The 12,688-nt window shown below is 40.7% G+C and overlaps 2 protein-coding genes across 2 annotated transcripts in view; both read right to left on the bottom strand.

The window, feature by feature from the left end:
- LOC138243427 (scavenger receptor cysteine-rich type 1 protein M130-like) overlaps positions 1-12,688 on the bottom strand; it is a 359,441-nt gene that overhangs the window by 161,850 nt on the left and 184,903 nt on the right. The gene's annotated exons all lie outside the window — the stretch shown is intronic.
- Positions 1,956-2,889, bottom strand: LOC138243331 (zinc finger protein 211-like). Its single transcript, XM_069198894.1, has 2 exons — positions 2,885-2,889; positions 1,956-2,831 (listed from the first exon to the last, which is right to left on the bottom strand). Exons 1-2 carry the CDS (start codon positions 2,887-2,889, stop codon positions 2,036-2,038), a joined length of 801 nt encoding a protein of 266 aa, XP_069054995.1. The 3' UTR covers positions 1,956-2,035.

Here is a 12,688-nt window from a genome sequence, read left to right as displayed (position 1 = left end):
GTTTCAGAACAAACTCGCCCTGCACACTTGGGGTCTTCTCAGCAGTGCCCGTGTTCAGAGCATCAAAGCGGGCATAGAAGTGGTTCAGCTCGTCAGGCAGGGATGCGTTGTTCGTGTCAATCTCCTGGCTGCAGCCCTTGTAGCCTGTGATTGACTGTAATCCCTGCCACAGCCTCTGGGTGTCAGCGCACTGCATTTCAAGCCACACTCTGTAGCTCCGTTTGGCGCGTTTTATGGCTTCTTCTAATGCATACCGTGATTTCTTGTACAGCTCTTCGTCCCCCGATTTGAACGCGGTGGATCTAACTTTTATTTTATTGCGTATGTCGTGGTTGAACCACGGTTTCTGATTGGGAAATGACCTAATTTTCATTTCTGGTACACAAACGTCGGTGCAGTATTTAATATAGCTGGTGACCGCGTCGGTATACTCATTTAAATCTGTGTCGGGAGCTCTGAATGCGTCCCAGTCTGTACTATCAAAGCAGTCTATTAACCTGCTTTCCGCCTCCTCAGACCAACAACGCACTGACCTGTTCGCAATAGGGGAGGTCTTCAGCTTCTGTTTGTACTCGGGAAGCAACAGGAGAGCGATGTGGTCCGACTTACCGAAACTCGGTTTGGGAAGCGCTTTGTATGCTCCTTTTATTGTTGTGTAGCAGTGGTCTAAAATATTGCCTCCTCTTGTCGGTACAGTGACATGCTGAATGTATTTTTGCAGAACTTTCCTCAGATTGCAGTGGTTGAAGTCCCCTACTACAATTGAGCTCATCTATCTTATTGTCCAGTGACTGAACATTAGCTAACAAAATAGACAGCAGCGGTGGTCTGTGCGGACGCCTTCGTAGTCGCGCTAGCACGCCGCCTCGTCTTCCCCGGCGTCTGCTGCCCACCTGTTGTTGTTGTTCGCCGCATCTTTGTCCGATTCAGCAGGTGGGGTCCGGTACGTGAAAAAAGTTGTTTGATGACATTAAGGAGTCTGTCCTTAGGTTTAAAAGCGTTTGTCTATCATAAGTAATGACAGACATTGAGCGTCCAACACAAAACAAGAGTATTAACGTATAAATAAACATTAAAACAGACACACAACGAGAGAGCTTTCTGTAAACCGTCGCTGGAAACCGTTTTGAGATTATACTCAAGAAGATATTAATCATCATTTATTTGAGTAGTATTATTATATAATTTTCTCCTAGCTGCGGTGCTGAAGTCCCACCCTACATCAACAGAAAAATAAATAAAGGAGCACGCAATGCGTTACTTGAAGAATGCATATGCAAGGCAGGTGGCCAGGAGATCTGGACACTGAAAATAATAGGTTTCTGGTCCTGTTAGGACAATTAGACAGGGTTTGCAAATGGTGGACAAAAATTGTCTTAACTTCCATTGTAATTTTTTTTTCTTGGAAATATAGAAGTTGTACATTTTAAAATTTATATTTGAATCAAAATGTGGTTTTGAGTTAGATAGTGTGTTAATGTAATTAGTTTGTGTTTGTCATTCCTATACTGTATATTGATGTTGCCAGAATTTGTAGCTGAAGTTTAAGACTAGTTGTGTTTGTTTTATGATTATTGCTTATATGTTGATTGTTGATTGACTGTATACAATGTATAATTTGAAATACATATTTTTCAGATGTGAATGTGTATTTTCAGAATAAATTTCTAAACCAAATCATTGGCTTGGTTTACTAGTTTCTACACCTATAAAACCTATCTTTGATGTATAATAAACCTCTAACCATATACGTATAATAGTCTTCTAACCATATATGTATAATAGTCTTCTAAAGTTATCCGGAACTCCAACCATATATGTATAATAGTCCTCTAAATTTATCCGTATACTAGAACTCCAACCATTTATGTATAATGAACATCTAATCAGATGTATAATTAACGTATAACGATAGATGTATATTTAATTCTAGACTAAATGCGGACCACATTTATACGTCTAAGGTATACGTTTAATAGATGTATATTATACATCTTTTGCCCACTGGGTCACTCGAATTTAATACAGTCTCATTTTAATAAATTCCCCCGTTTCTCTGGTAAGTCGTGACACTTATGGATCCTCCAATTCTACCTATAGGTTCCCTCACACAGAATGGTCTCTCTCCTGTGTGAATGTGCTGGTGTGATTGTAAGTGGCTTTTCACACTAAAACTCTTCCCACACTGACTGCAGCTGAACAGTCTCTCTCCTGTGTGAATGCGCTGGTGGGTTTTTAAGTTACTTGACTGACTAAAACTCTTCCCACACTGACTGCAGCTGAATGGTCTCTCTCCTGTGTGAATGCGCTGGTGTGATTGTAAGTGGCTTTTCACACTAAAACTCTTCCCACACTGACTGCAGCTGAACAGTCTCTCTCCTGTGTGAATGCGCTGGTGGGTTTTTAAGTGACTTGACCGGCTAAAACTCTTCCCACACTGACTGCAGCTGAATGGTCTCTCTCCTGTGTGAATGCGCTGGTGGTCTATTAAGGTACTTGACTGACTAAAACTCTTCCCACACTGACTGCAGCTGAACAGTCTCTCTTCTGTGTGAATGCGCTGGTGGGTTTTTAAGTAACTTGACTGACTAAAACTATTCCCACACTGACTGCAGCTGAAAGGTCTCTCTCCTGTGTGAATGCGCTGGTGGGTTATTAAGTGACTTGACCAACTAAAACTCTTCCCACACTGACTGCAGCTGAAAGGTCTCTCTCCTATGTGAATGCGCTGGTGAGTTTTTAAGTGACTTGACTTACTAAAACTCTTCCCACACTGACCGCAGCTGAACGGTCTCTCTCCTGTGTGAAGGTGCTGGTAGGGTTTTGAAATGCTAGACTGACAGAAACGCTGCTCCTCCCTGTGCCATAATGGCAGTTTGTCCACTCCATCTGAGCAAGGCCTTGAGTGATTCTTCCTCCTCCTCTGATCGTGCTGGGGTCTCTTATTCTGCAAATGCTCCATGGAATGGTCTTGCTCTGTGTGCTGAAACTGAGATTTGTTTTCTCCACCGAGACCTTCAGTGTGCTGCTCAGCAGTGTGAATCATCTGGGGCTCCTTCTCGAGCTCTCTGAAACTGAAACCGTCCAGTTCATTCAGTTGTTCCTCTCTTTGCCCAAGAACAGACATAGTCTCCAGTTCATTAAAACTTTCAACGATTTTCTCAGTAACCAGATTATTAAACCTGTGTGTTAAGTCATCAGATACTAAGGGATCATATGATTGTTTTAGACTCTGCAGTGACAGTCTCTCTACTTGAACAGAACAAGGCCTAATTATTATCAAGCCCTGTAGGAGCTGCTGTTGCTCCTCCCTGTCCTGACTCTTCTCTGTGTGCTGTGACTCAATACTGTTCTCTTCACCAAGTACATCAGCCTGCTGTTCTGCAGGGTCAATCAACTTGGGCTCCATGTCCTGCTCTGTAAGATTTAAAATATCCAGTTCTTCACTGTGTTCTTGTACAGAGACACAGCCCAGTTCATTAAAACCCTGTGTAATATTGTTTGTGTCCAGATTATTAATCTTCTCATAAAATCATCACATACTAAGAGCCCAGTTGTCACACTCTCAGGTTCTGTCTTTATCATGGCCACAGGGTTCAGATTCTCCACACTCTGTCTGCTCTCTGTGTGCTGCTCACTGAGTGTCTCTTTCCCTTCTGCGGCAGTGAGCTCTGTCTCCTGCATCAGACTGGAGCCCCACTCCTCCTCACTGTGCTGCTGTTCAAGAAGAGCCCTTTCCCCAGCATCGGAGAGAGCACTGGCCTCTGAGCCTGTAAACACAGGACAAGAAAACAAGACCTCTATAATAATAATAAAAAAACTATTTTATATAGCACCTTTAAAGGAGGCTTCTCAAAGCGTTTTATAGAATGACAACAACAAAAAATACACAATATAAGCACGATGAGAATTCACAGTTAGAGGAGACAGTAGATGGTGGTACTAAGTACAGTAGGAGCAGAGGAGTAAAGAACAGTTAAATAAAGGCTCTTCTGAAGAAGGTTATGAGTCTGGATTTGAAGGAGTTTAGAGAAGGTGACTCTCCGATATCCTTAGGGAGAGAGTTCCAGAGCTTGGGGGGATAACAGGTGAAGGCCATGTCACCCATACAATGTAGACGGGCTTGGGGGACAGTAAGGAGAGCAGAATTAGAAGAGCGAAGGTTGTGAGGTGGGGAGTAGGGTGATAACTCAGACAGGTACCGAGCCATGGAGAGCCTTATAGGTGAGCAGGAGGATTGTTAAGTCGACAGGAAACTTGACAGGAAGCCAGTGCAAGGACTCCAGGACAGGAGTAATGTGAACACTTGCACTAGACCTGGTCAGGATTCTGGCTGCCGAATTGTGGACATACTGGAGTTTGTTCAATGGGGATTTAGAATCCCCAGAGAGTAGAGCGTTACAGTAGTCGATTCAAGATTAGACAACACTTTTCAGCCACAGTTAGTGATAACATAGGGCGTAGTCGAGGAATATTTCTGAAGTGAACGAAAGATGTTTTGAGAACATTCTACGCATGTGGGTCGAACGTCAAATATCATCCCCACGTTTTTCAATTTAGAGTGAAGCTCAAGTACAAGACCATCTACAGATAGGGTTTCACACTGATTTTACAAAGTTGATGGGTGGTGCCAATAAGCATGGTTTCAGTCTTGTCACAGTTAACATGAAGGACATTTTGAGTCATCCAAGTTCTTATGTCAGAGATGCAATTAGAATAGAGACAGCCACATCTGCATAAGGTTTGGTATGGATGTATATATGAGTAATATTAGCATAGTAATGATAGCTGAGGCCATGTGATCTTAAAAGCTTCAAGCTAAAGCTGTAAGCTTCAAGCTACACAAACACGCATCTAGTATTCTCGCAATCAATTTGGGTTGTTTAAGCATATAATAGAGGAATAATAGAGTTTAAGTGGGTTTCTGATAATATGTGATTTTAGATATACAAGCTTTGTCAGAAACCTAATTACCATGTAAAAAGTAAGACTACAGAAATAATAATGATACATGACATTTACATTAACACTGCATTGAGAAAGAGAGGGGTTCATGCAGACACACTGACTGCACACTACAGTACATTTACACTACACTGAGAGTAAGGGATTTATACTGACAAGGACAAACTGGAAATTACAGCATATTAACACTGCACTGAGAGAGAGGGGTTCATACAGACACACTGACTGGACACTCCAGTACATGAACACTGCACTGAGAAAGAGGGGATAATACAGACACACTGACTGGACACTCCAGTACATTAACACTGCACTGAGAGAGAGGGGGGTTAACACAGACACACTGACTGGACACTACAGTACATGAACACTGCACTGAGAGGGGGGTTAATTAGCTCCGTAAAGTTGCCCCCCTACTAACAGCACAAACGATGAAACTTACCTCATTCATTAGTGCTGTTTGTGTCGGTATGTGCCGTTAAAAGTAGCGTTTGTGTTGCTTTCGTTTCTGAGATATAGCGCCTTGTTTTTTCGGGCTCGTGACGTCACTCAGCCCCCCTACAACGTCGTAGGGGAACTTGACCGGTCTCAATCATTAGTGCTGCGTTTGTGTCGGTTTGTTGAAAGTAGTGTTTGTGCTGCTTTCATTCCCGAGATATAGCGCCTTGTTTTTCCGGTGATCACGTGACCATACACGGTGACTTGGACCTCCAGTAACCCCGTCTGCCAAGTTCAAGCGCTCTGTTACCAGCGCGAGAGTAACAATTCTGCAACTTTGTTCCTCTGTTTGCCCGGATGAGGGTATGGCGGTGGATTTTGCATTTAATATCATTATCTTCTATGCGTTTATGTGATTAGGAAAATTAAATTTGTCTCCAATATCATACCCGATTCAGAGCAGTTGCGGGTGTAGCCTTAAAAAGCGAACATTAGCAAAATTGTATATTCTTACAAAGAGGCTTTAACGAACACGTCTTAATACCTCAAAGCATTGTCCTTTTTTAAAAATCTGAAGAAGTAATCAGTTTCACATTGTCTCCTTCTTAAATAAACAGGCATCAAAGGACGTGTGAAGATTCAACCTGTCTGTCGAGCCACATATTTAAAAAGACTTGAATTTGCAACTTTCTGAACCATTGTTACTCTTTTTTATGCAAAGCCAAAGTGAAAAGGAACCAGGACTTCAGGACTTTTTTTTAAAGGGGCACTATGTACAAAGTTTACACAGTTCATAACACATCCGAGAAACAAGAGTCTTACCATCTCATACATGAACACCGCGGCAATATTGGAAAATATTTTTATTTTCACAGAACAGAAGTGAACATATATCTAGGATCTCTGAAAAACTGGCATTATCCACGTGTTTGTATTTACAGGGGTCTTATGCGCAAACATGAAACGATTAGCTCACAGTTCTTTTATCTGTGTTTCTGGTCAGTCCTTGGTGTAGAATACAGCATGAGGGCACACCTTGACCTCTGAATACACAAATATGACAACAAGGACGTTTACAGGTACCAACACACTCAGTACTTAAATTACTGGATGTGATGAAAACAATTAATGCAATTTGTTTTCCAACTCTGTCTGGTCGGGTGGGGGTGGATGTTTTACATTTTAATATAGTGCCTTCTTTTTCTGGCCTTGACGTCACTCTGTGCCGTTGGCACCATACAAAAACTGCAAGTTCAAGACCACCAGATCTTTCAATTGTGATCTCTTGATAAGTTGACCCCAGCCTTTGCAGTTGATGTTTGATTTATTACCTGCATCTCTGGTGAAGACCTCTTCTTCCAAATCGTAAGTTACTTTACAAACTAGAAATGCTATCCTGTAATTATGATGCTACGTTGACGTTCCCATGAATTTATTTTAAAGTAAAGATATTTGAGAAACTTGTTTTATATCGCAGGGAATACCACAAAAATTAGTAAGCTTTATTTGTTGTTATCATGATATTTCTACACATGCAAGTGAAACTTGAAAGGATTTGTCACACTTCTGAATTTAAATTATAATGTTTTGTTTCTGTACGTGTTACAAGGAGAATTGAACCCCAAAAAATCTCTGACATGTTACAAATTGCAGATGTGAAAGCTGAAATGATTAAGTGGTGAATGTAATGCTTTAAAAACATATTATAAACAAAAGAAGTGGTGATGGGCCTTGGTATTACAGTTAAAGTGAGAAGGTGGGTCTACAAAATATTAATTTATCAATTTCTATTTACATTTACAGAAACTTTTTGATGTGCACTGTAATCCATAACAATGTAAAAAACTTAGTTATATTTTCATTTACACAGCGGAGGGAAGTCCCCATTACCTGTAGGGCACTTTCACTGGGGTTTCCAGAGAAGCACTATATAACTGAAAGGATATTATTAATCACGTGAAAATTTGGAAGAAGAACAGTTGAAGCCAGGTTTGGTGAAATTCATTTTTTGTTACATTTTTGAGTGTTAATCAGACTTCTCTATACTTTGCATTAAACATTTCCCATGATACCCAGGCCATGGGTCTAGCTTGGGATTCAGCCATCACATGAACGCTGAGATTAAAGGGTGACATCACGGAGCTAACAAAAGAGTAAGTTCCAAGCAATATACAGTGTTTTGCATTCATCCTTATCTCTTTCTGGGGATTTAAACTACTCATCAATTGCTTGATTTTTTTTAAACCTTGAGCGGTCCTATTCCACGTACTGCACTAAATATTTGTGATTTGTGATTGTGTATGAAAGTAGATATCAGAGCTACTGCATGCAATAGCTTATTAAGGAGCTGTTGCCTTTCTATTGTTCCATTACCTGTAGAGAGGGAGAGGGGTTTATAATGTACGTTGAAGTACCTGCCTCTTTGAAGTTCTGAGCATCTTTGGGAATTTTTGCATGGTTTACATTGATTGTATCATGTCCCAGAAGAAGCAGGCACGAAACTGGTGATTCCACTATTGTAGTAAATGTAGTAGAGTTAACCATTTGACAATAGATTAAGGTCTGCCTTCACAGAGCATAGAACAGGATAAAATGAGTTTTGTGTGAGCTTTATTAAGTTATACCCTCGCACAACAAAGTATATTAAGGAAGTACAGAGTTGGTATAAAATAACATCATCTGGTGTGTTACACTGTTACCACACTTAAGAGACCAAGGAAATGTACTGGATTAAAGCTCTGTATTGTTCATTGTTATTCTGACATTGTTAAACATTTTACACATTGTTTGGTTAAGAAAGTCGCTGTGAGGACAGGATTTGTTTTTTTGTATTTTAAACAATGTATGTTGTTGCACCATAGTACTTATTCTACATATTTGCCCTTCATACCAGGATTTATCACCTATAGGCACTGTTAGGAGGGTAGGAACTTAACAGTACTAACATTCAGGCTGTGCTGCCAGACATAACCTGACAAAAGAATATACCCAAGTGCTGCAGGGCTGCAAAGGTAACAAAGAATCAATGTATACATGCATAACAGAGTAACTGCAAACTATAAAATCACACATAAAACATCACACTTAGACCAAAAAAAAAAGAAGGATACAATGCTTTTTCTTCTGAAGAAGTTCTAGAAGAAATAGGTGAAGCAGGGGACCAAGAGCCAAGCTGTACCCTTGATGCATGCCCGACAGCACTGAAAGACTGGGTAACAGAAATCTGTGAAGAATGCAGGTTGCTTGCTGTGGACAGTGGTGATAGACATAACCTGCATTTCCTACCGGAGATTGTTCCTCATCTCACCAGGCTTGCTTGATATCTCCCACTCTGGACTGGCTTAATGGTTCCACTTTTCAAAAGTGTGAACATCACTGCAAGCTCAGCCAGTGAGGAGGTGGATTTCAAAATCCTAAAACGATCAGTGCTGAAGTATGAGTTGACAGGTTCCTTATGAAGCACCTAGCACCCATAGAAGGTATGAGAATATCAATGGGTGTTCATGGTGTTTCCCAGCAGTGTGAGAGGGCCATTATCAGTGCTACCACATCCAGCTCTCTAGAACAGCAGAGCGGAACACTTGTTATGAGTTCTGAAAAACAAACAGAGCTCAAAAAGGACAAAGAACTGGTGCATCCATAAAATCTGAGTTGTTTGGAAAATTGGAGAGGGCTTGCTGCACCACCTAAAAAACAGAAACCATCTTTTTATCTTGTGCCTCATTCTGAGTGGTTACACATAGATTATTCTGTTCCTGTGAAAAAAGACGTAGTGGCTCTGATGAGGAACTGAAGCAGCAGAGACCTGCCCCCAGTAAAGGTGAGTGGAGACACTGTGAGTGTACTGAACACTAGTGCCTTTGATGTCAGTGCCTATGCAGTGCCTATTGCGATAGCAGGTCTTATAGCAGCTATGTTAATCAGGCTGTAGATAGCATCTACAACTGGTGAAACATTTGGCACAGAAAGGTGTGCACAATGATGTTTATGTTCTAAGAGCTAAAATTTTGAAGGACATTTTTGGTGCAACGAAAATAGTCAGGGCTACAACAAGTGAGGGCTGAATGTAACATTCCAGAAATCATAGCAAAAGTGTTCTTAACAGTGCCTAGTGTGGTAGCACTGAGTCGGCGCTCATCGCCAAGTTGCCCCCTCCATTGTGGAGTCACGCAATATCCCATTTGTTTCTGTAGATTTGAATACGCTGAGAGCAAGAGGAGTAACAGGGCTATAGGAGGCTGTACAGAAACAAATTAAATTAAGCCAATCCAAATGTCTCTCTCAAATTGGTGACATGGGAGATTGGCTGAGTCATGAAGAAAACACTGTGCAGTCTCAAAATATCTTTGAGAGTCAACTTTCAGATTTTCCACATAACCTGGAATTAAGACCTTCAAATTAAGAGGTGTCACTGCGGTCTGCCCACCTGCCAGCAAACATGTCCTAGGTCATTACATTGCATACTGCAAAAGACACGACTTCATCTGGGATAAATTTGATGATCTAACAAAGACAATCAAATCTGTGTCTTCAGTGGTCAAGGTGTGCCCTCACGCTGTATTCTATACCAAGGTCTGACCAGAAACACAGAAAAAAATCTTCACACATCCCTTGATGCCTATGTTTATTTAAGAAGGAGACAATACAAAACTGAATACTTCTTCAGATTTTTAAAAAAGACAATGCTATGAGGTATTAAGACTTGTTCGTTAAAGCCTCTTTGTAAGAACATACAATTGTTTGCTAATGTCGCTTTTTAAGGCTACACCTGAAACTCTTCTGATACGGGTATGATATTGGAGACGAATGTAATTTTCCTATTCACACAAACACATAGAAGATAATGATATTAAATGCAAAATCCACCGCCACCCCCTACCTGGGCAAACAGAGGAACAGAGTTGCAGAACTGTTACTCTCGTGCCGGTAACAGAGCGCTTGAACTTGGCAGACAGGGTTACTGGAGATCAAAGTCACTGTGCATGGTCACGTGATCACCGGAAAAACAAGGTGCTGTATCTCGGGAACGAAAGCAGCAAAAACGCTATTTTCAATGGCGGATTTCACAATCCCAGTACTAACGAATGAGGTGAGTTTCATTGTGCTGTCTGTAGGGGGGGCAAATTCACAGAGCTTACTATTCAAATGAAGAATTTCTATCTGCTTGTTTGTTTAAGTGTTTAGAGAAAATTCCCACGACACTACTCAAAACTCTGCCCCTCTACTGAGCAAATACTTTATTTTCCCAATATAAGAAACAGAGGAAATAAAAGAATTACCATTTAATTACATGCAGTACCAGATGCAATCTCTTACCATCTTAAGAGCAAGAGTTCACATGATAGTAAATCAAAACCAGATATTTTCCACAAAAAAGTGTCTCTTGCGAGTTAAATATTCAAGAAGCCGCTACAAATTATCATCTGGTACCTATTTTTCTATGTATATCACCATTCTCTCTTGTGTGTTAGACTTTCAGCAAGGAAAAGTATTTTTTGTACGATCCAGAACCTTGAATTGCAACAGAAAATGGTTTTATATATATATACACTATGTAGCAAGATCTCTCAGTAACAAAAACAAAACCACAATAATTATTATAAGAAGGAGACATATTCTCCTGGTTCTGTGGCTGAACTATATATATACATACAACAAAGAATATGCAAAATCTTTGTTTTAATCTGAAATTATTTATACAAATGTATAATGCAATCACTTTTTCACACAGGGCCATGTAGGTTTGGATTTTTTTCCCCTTAATAATAAAAACCTTCATTTAAAAACTGCATTTTGTGTTTACTTGTGCTATCTTTGTCTAATATTTCAATTTGTTTGATGATCTGAAACATTTCAGTGTGACAAACATGCAAAAAAATAAGAAATCACTTTTTCACACCACTGTACATATCGTAGCAATTAACAGGGTCTAGGAGGAGAAGCTGACCGAACAAAGTTGTAATAATTTTCGTAAGACTCTTTTGTGCTCTCCAGAAGATTGAAAAGGGCAGCGGAGGACAATCGGGGATGTAATTTCGCGAAAACTTTTGTTCTGTCTAAATTGCCAGTATTTAACACTGCACTGGAGGGGGGTTAATACAGACACACTGACTGGACACTCCAGTACATTAACACTGCACTGAGAGAAAGGGGTTAATACAGACACACTGGCTGACTGGACACTGCTGTACAATGCAGTACATTAACACTGGACAGAAGAGATAGTTACCGCCACGTCGATAAATAATCTGCCCACAAACATATTTCCAAGACTCCAAAGTCTCCTAAATTGGCTTTCACATGGAGAAAGTGTATCAATTGACGACATATTTCTGTCCACATTTAAAGAACAGCAATAACATTAAAGAGAATATAACCAGACCACAACTAGTTTAGTTCGCAGAAAAGAATCCCTCGGCAACATCACAAACTTTTCCTACTTCGCTCTGCATCTCTCCAACAGTGAGGAAGTTAAAAACACCGTTTTTAAACACAAACGTTACTAATTAAAAGTCACTGCACTTACCCGACGGCTCCGTTTCTTCATTTGTTTCTGCATTGACTTCACAGGGAGGCATGAGTCCAACATGATCTGTCCCTCCCTGATCTCCTCCTGCTCCCGACTCCTTCTCCCACAGCTGCAATCGCACTTTAAAGGTCTCGTTTTCCTTCATTCGCGTTATTTCTGTCCCGAAACTGTCCTCCACACACTGTGATATTAATCACGCCCCGACTCACCAGGATCTGGGAGACGCTGTGGAGTTTGTCTCGAAACGAGTCGTGGGAGTCAGACATCGTGTTTCGGAAAACTTCATAGACGAACGATTTGAGCAAAACCCCCATGAAACAGTGAAGCTCGTTTTCCTGCTTCATTTGCGCGATTTCGGCCCCGAAAACATTGTCGACAGACATGATTTTAATCAAGACCCGTCTCGCCAGAACCTGGGAGATCCGGTGGAGTTTTTCTTCAATCGACTTCTCGGAATCATCTGTCCGGTTTCGGAAAACTTCCGAAACTTCGTGCACGATCGATTTAAGCACAATCTCCACGAAAGAGTGCGCCTCAGTTTCCAGATTAAGCAACAGATTCTCCATTTTTTTCAGAGTCGATCTGAAAAACACAAACAATTCCTGCAGCTGCAGTGGCTGTAAACATGTGGGTTTAAACACAGAAAGCGAAACGTGGTCAGAGGACTTCCGGGTTATCAGATGAACTTCCTTAGTGACCGTTGCCATGAACCACAAAAATATTAGTCGAATAATAATAATCTGAAAAAAATAGTCC

This window comes from Lepisosteus oculatus, chromosome 14 (assembly GCF_040954835.1).
Source record: "Lepisosteus oculatus isolate fLepOcu1 chromosome 14, fLepOcu1.hap2, whole genome shotgun sequence".
NCBI lineage: Eukaryota > Metazoa > Chordata > Actinopteri > Semionotiformes > Lepisosteidae > Lepisosteus > Lepisosteus oculatus.
This window is presented reverse-complemented; position numbering and strand designations above follow the sequence as displayed.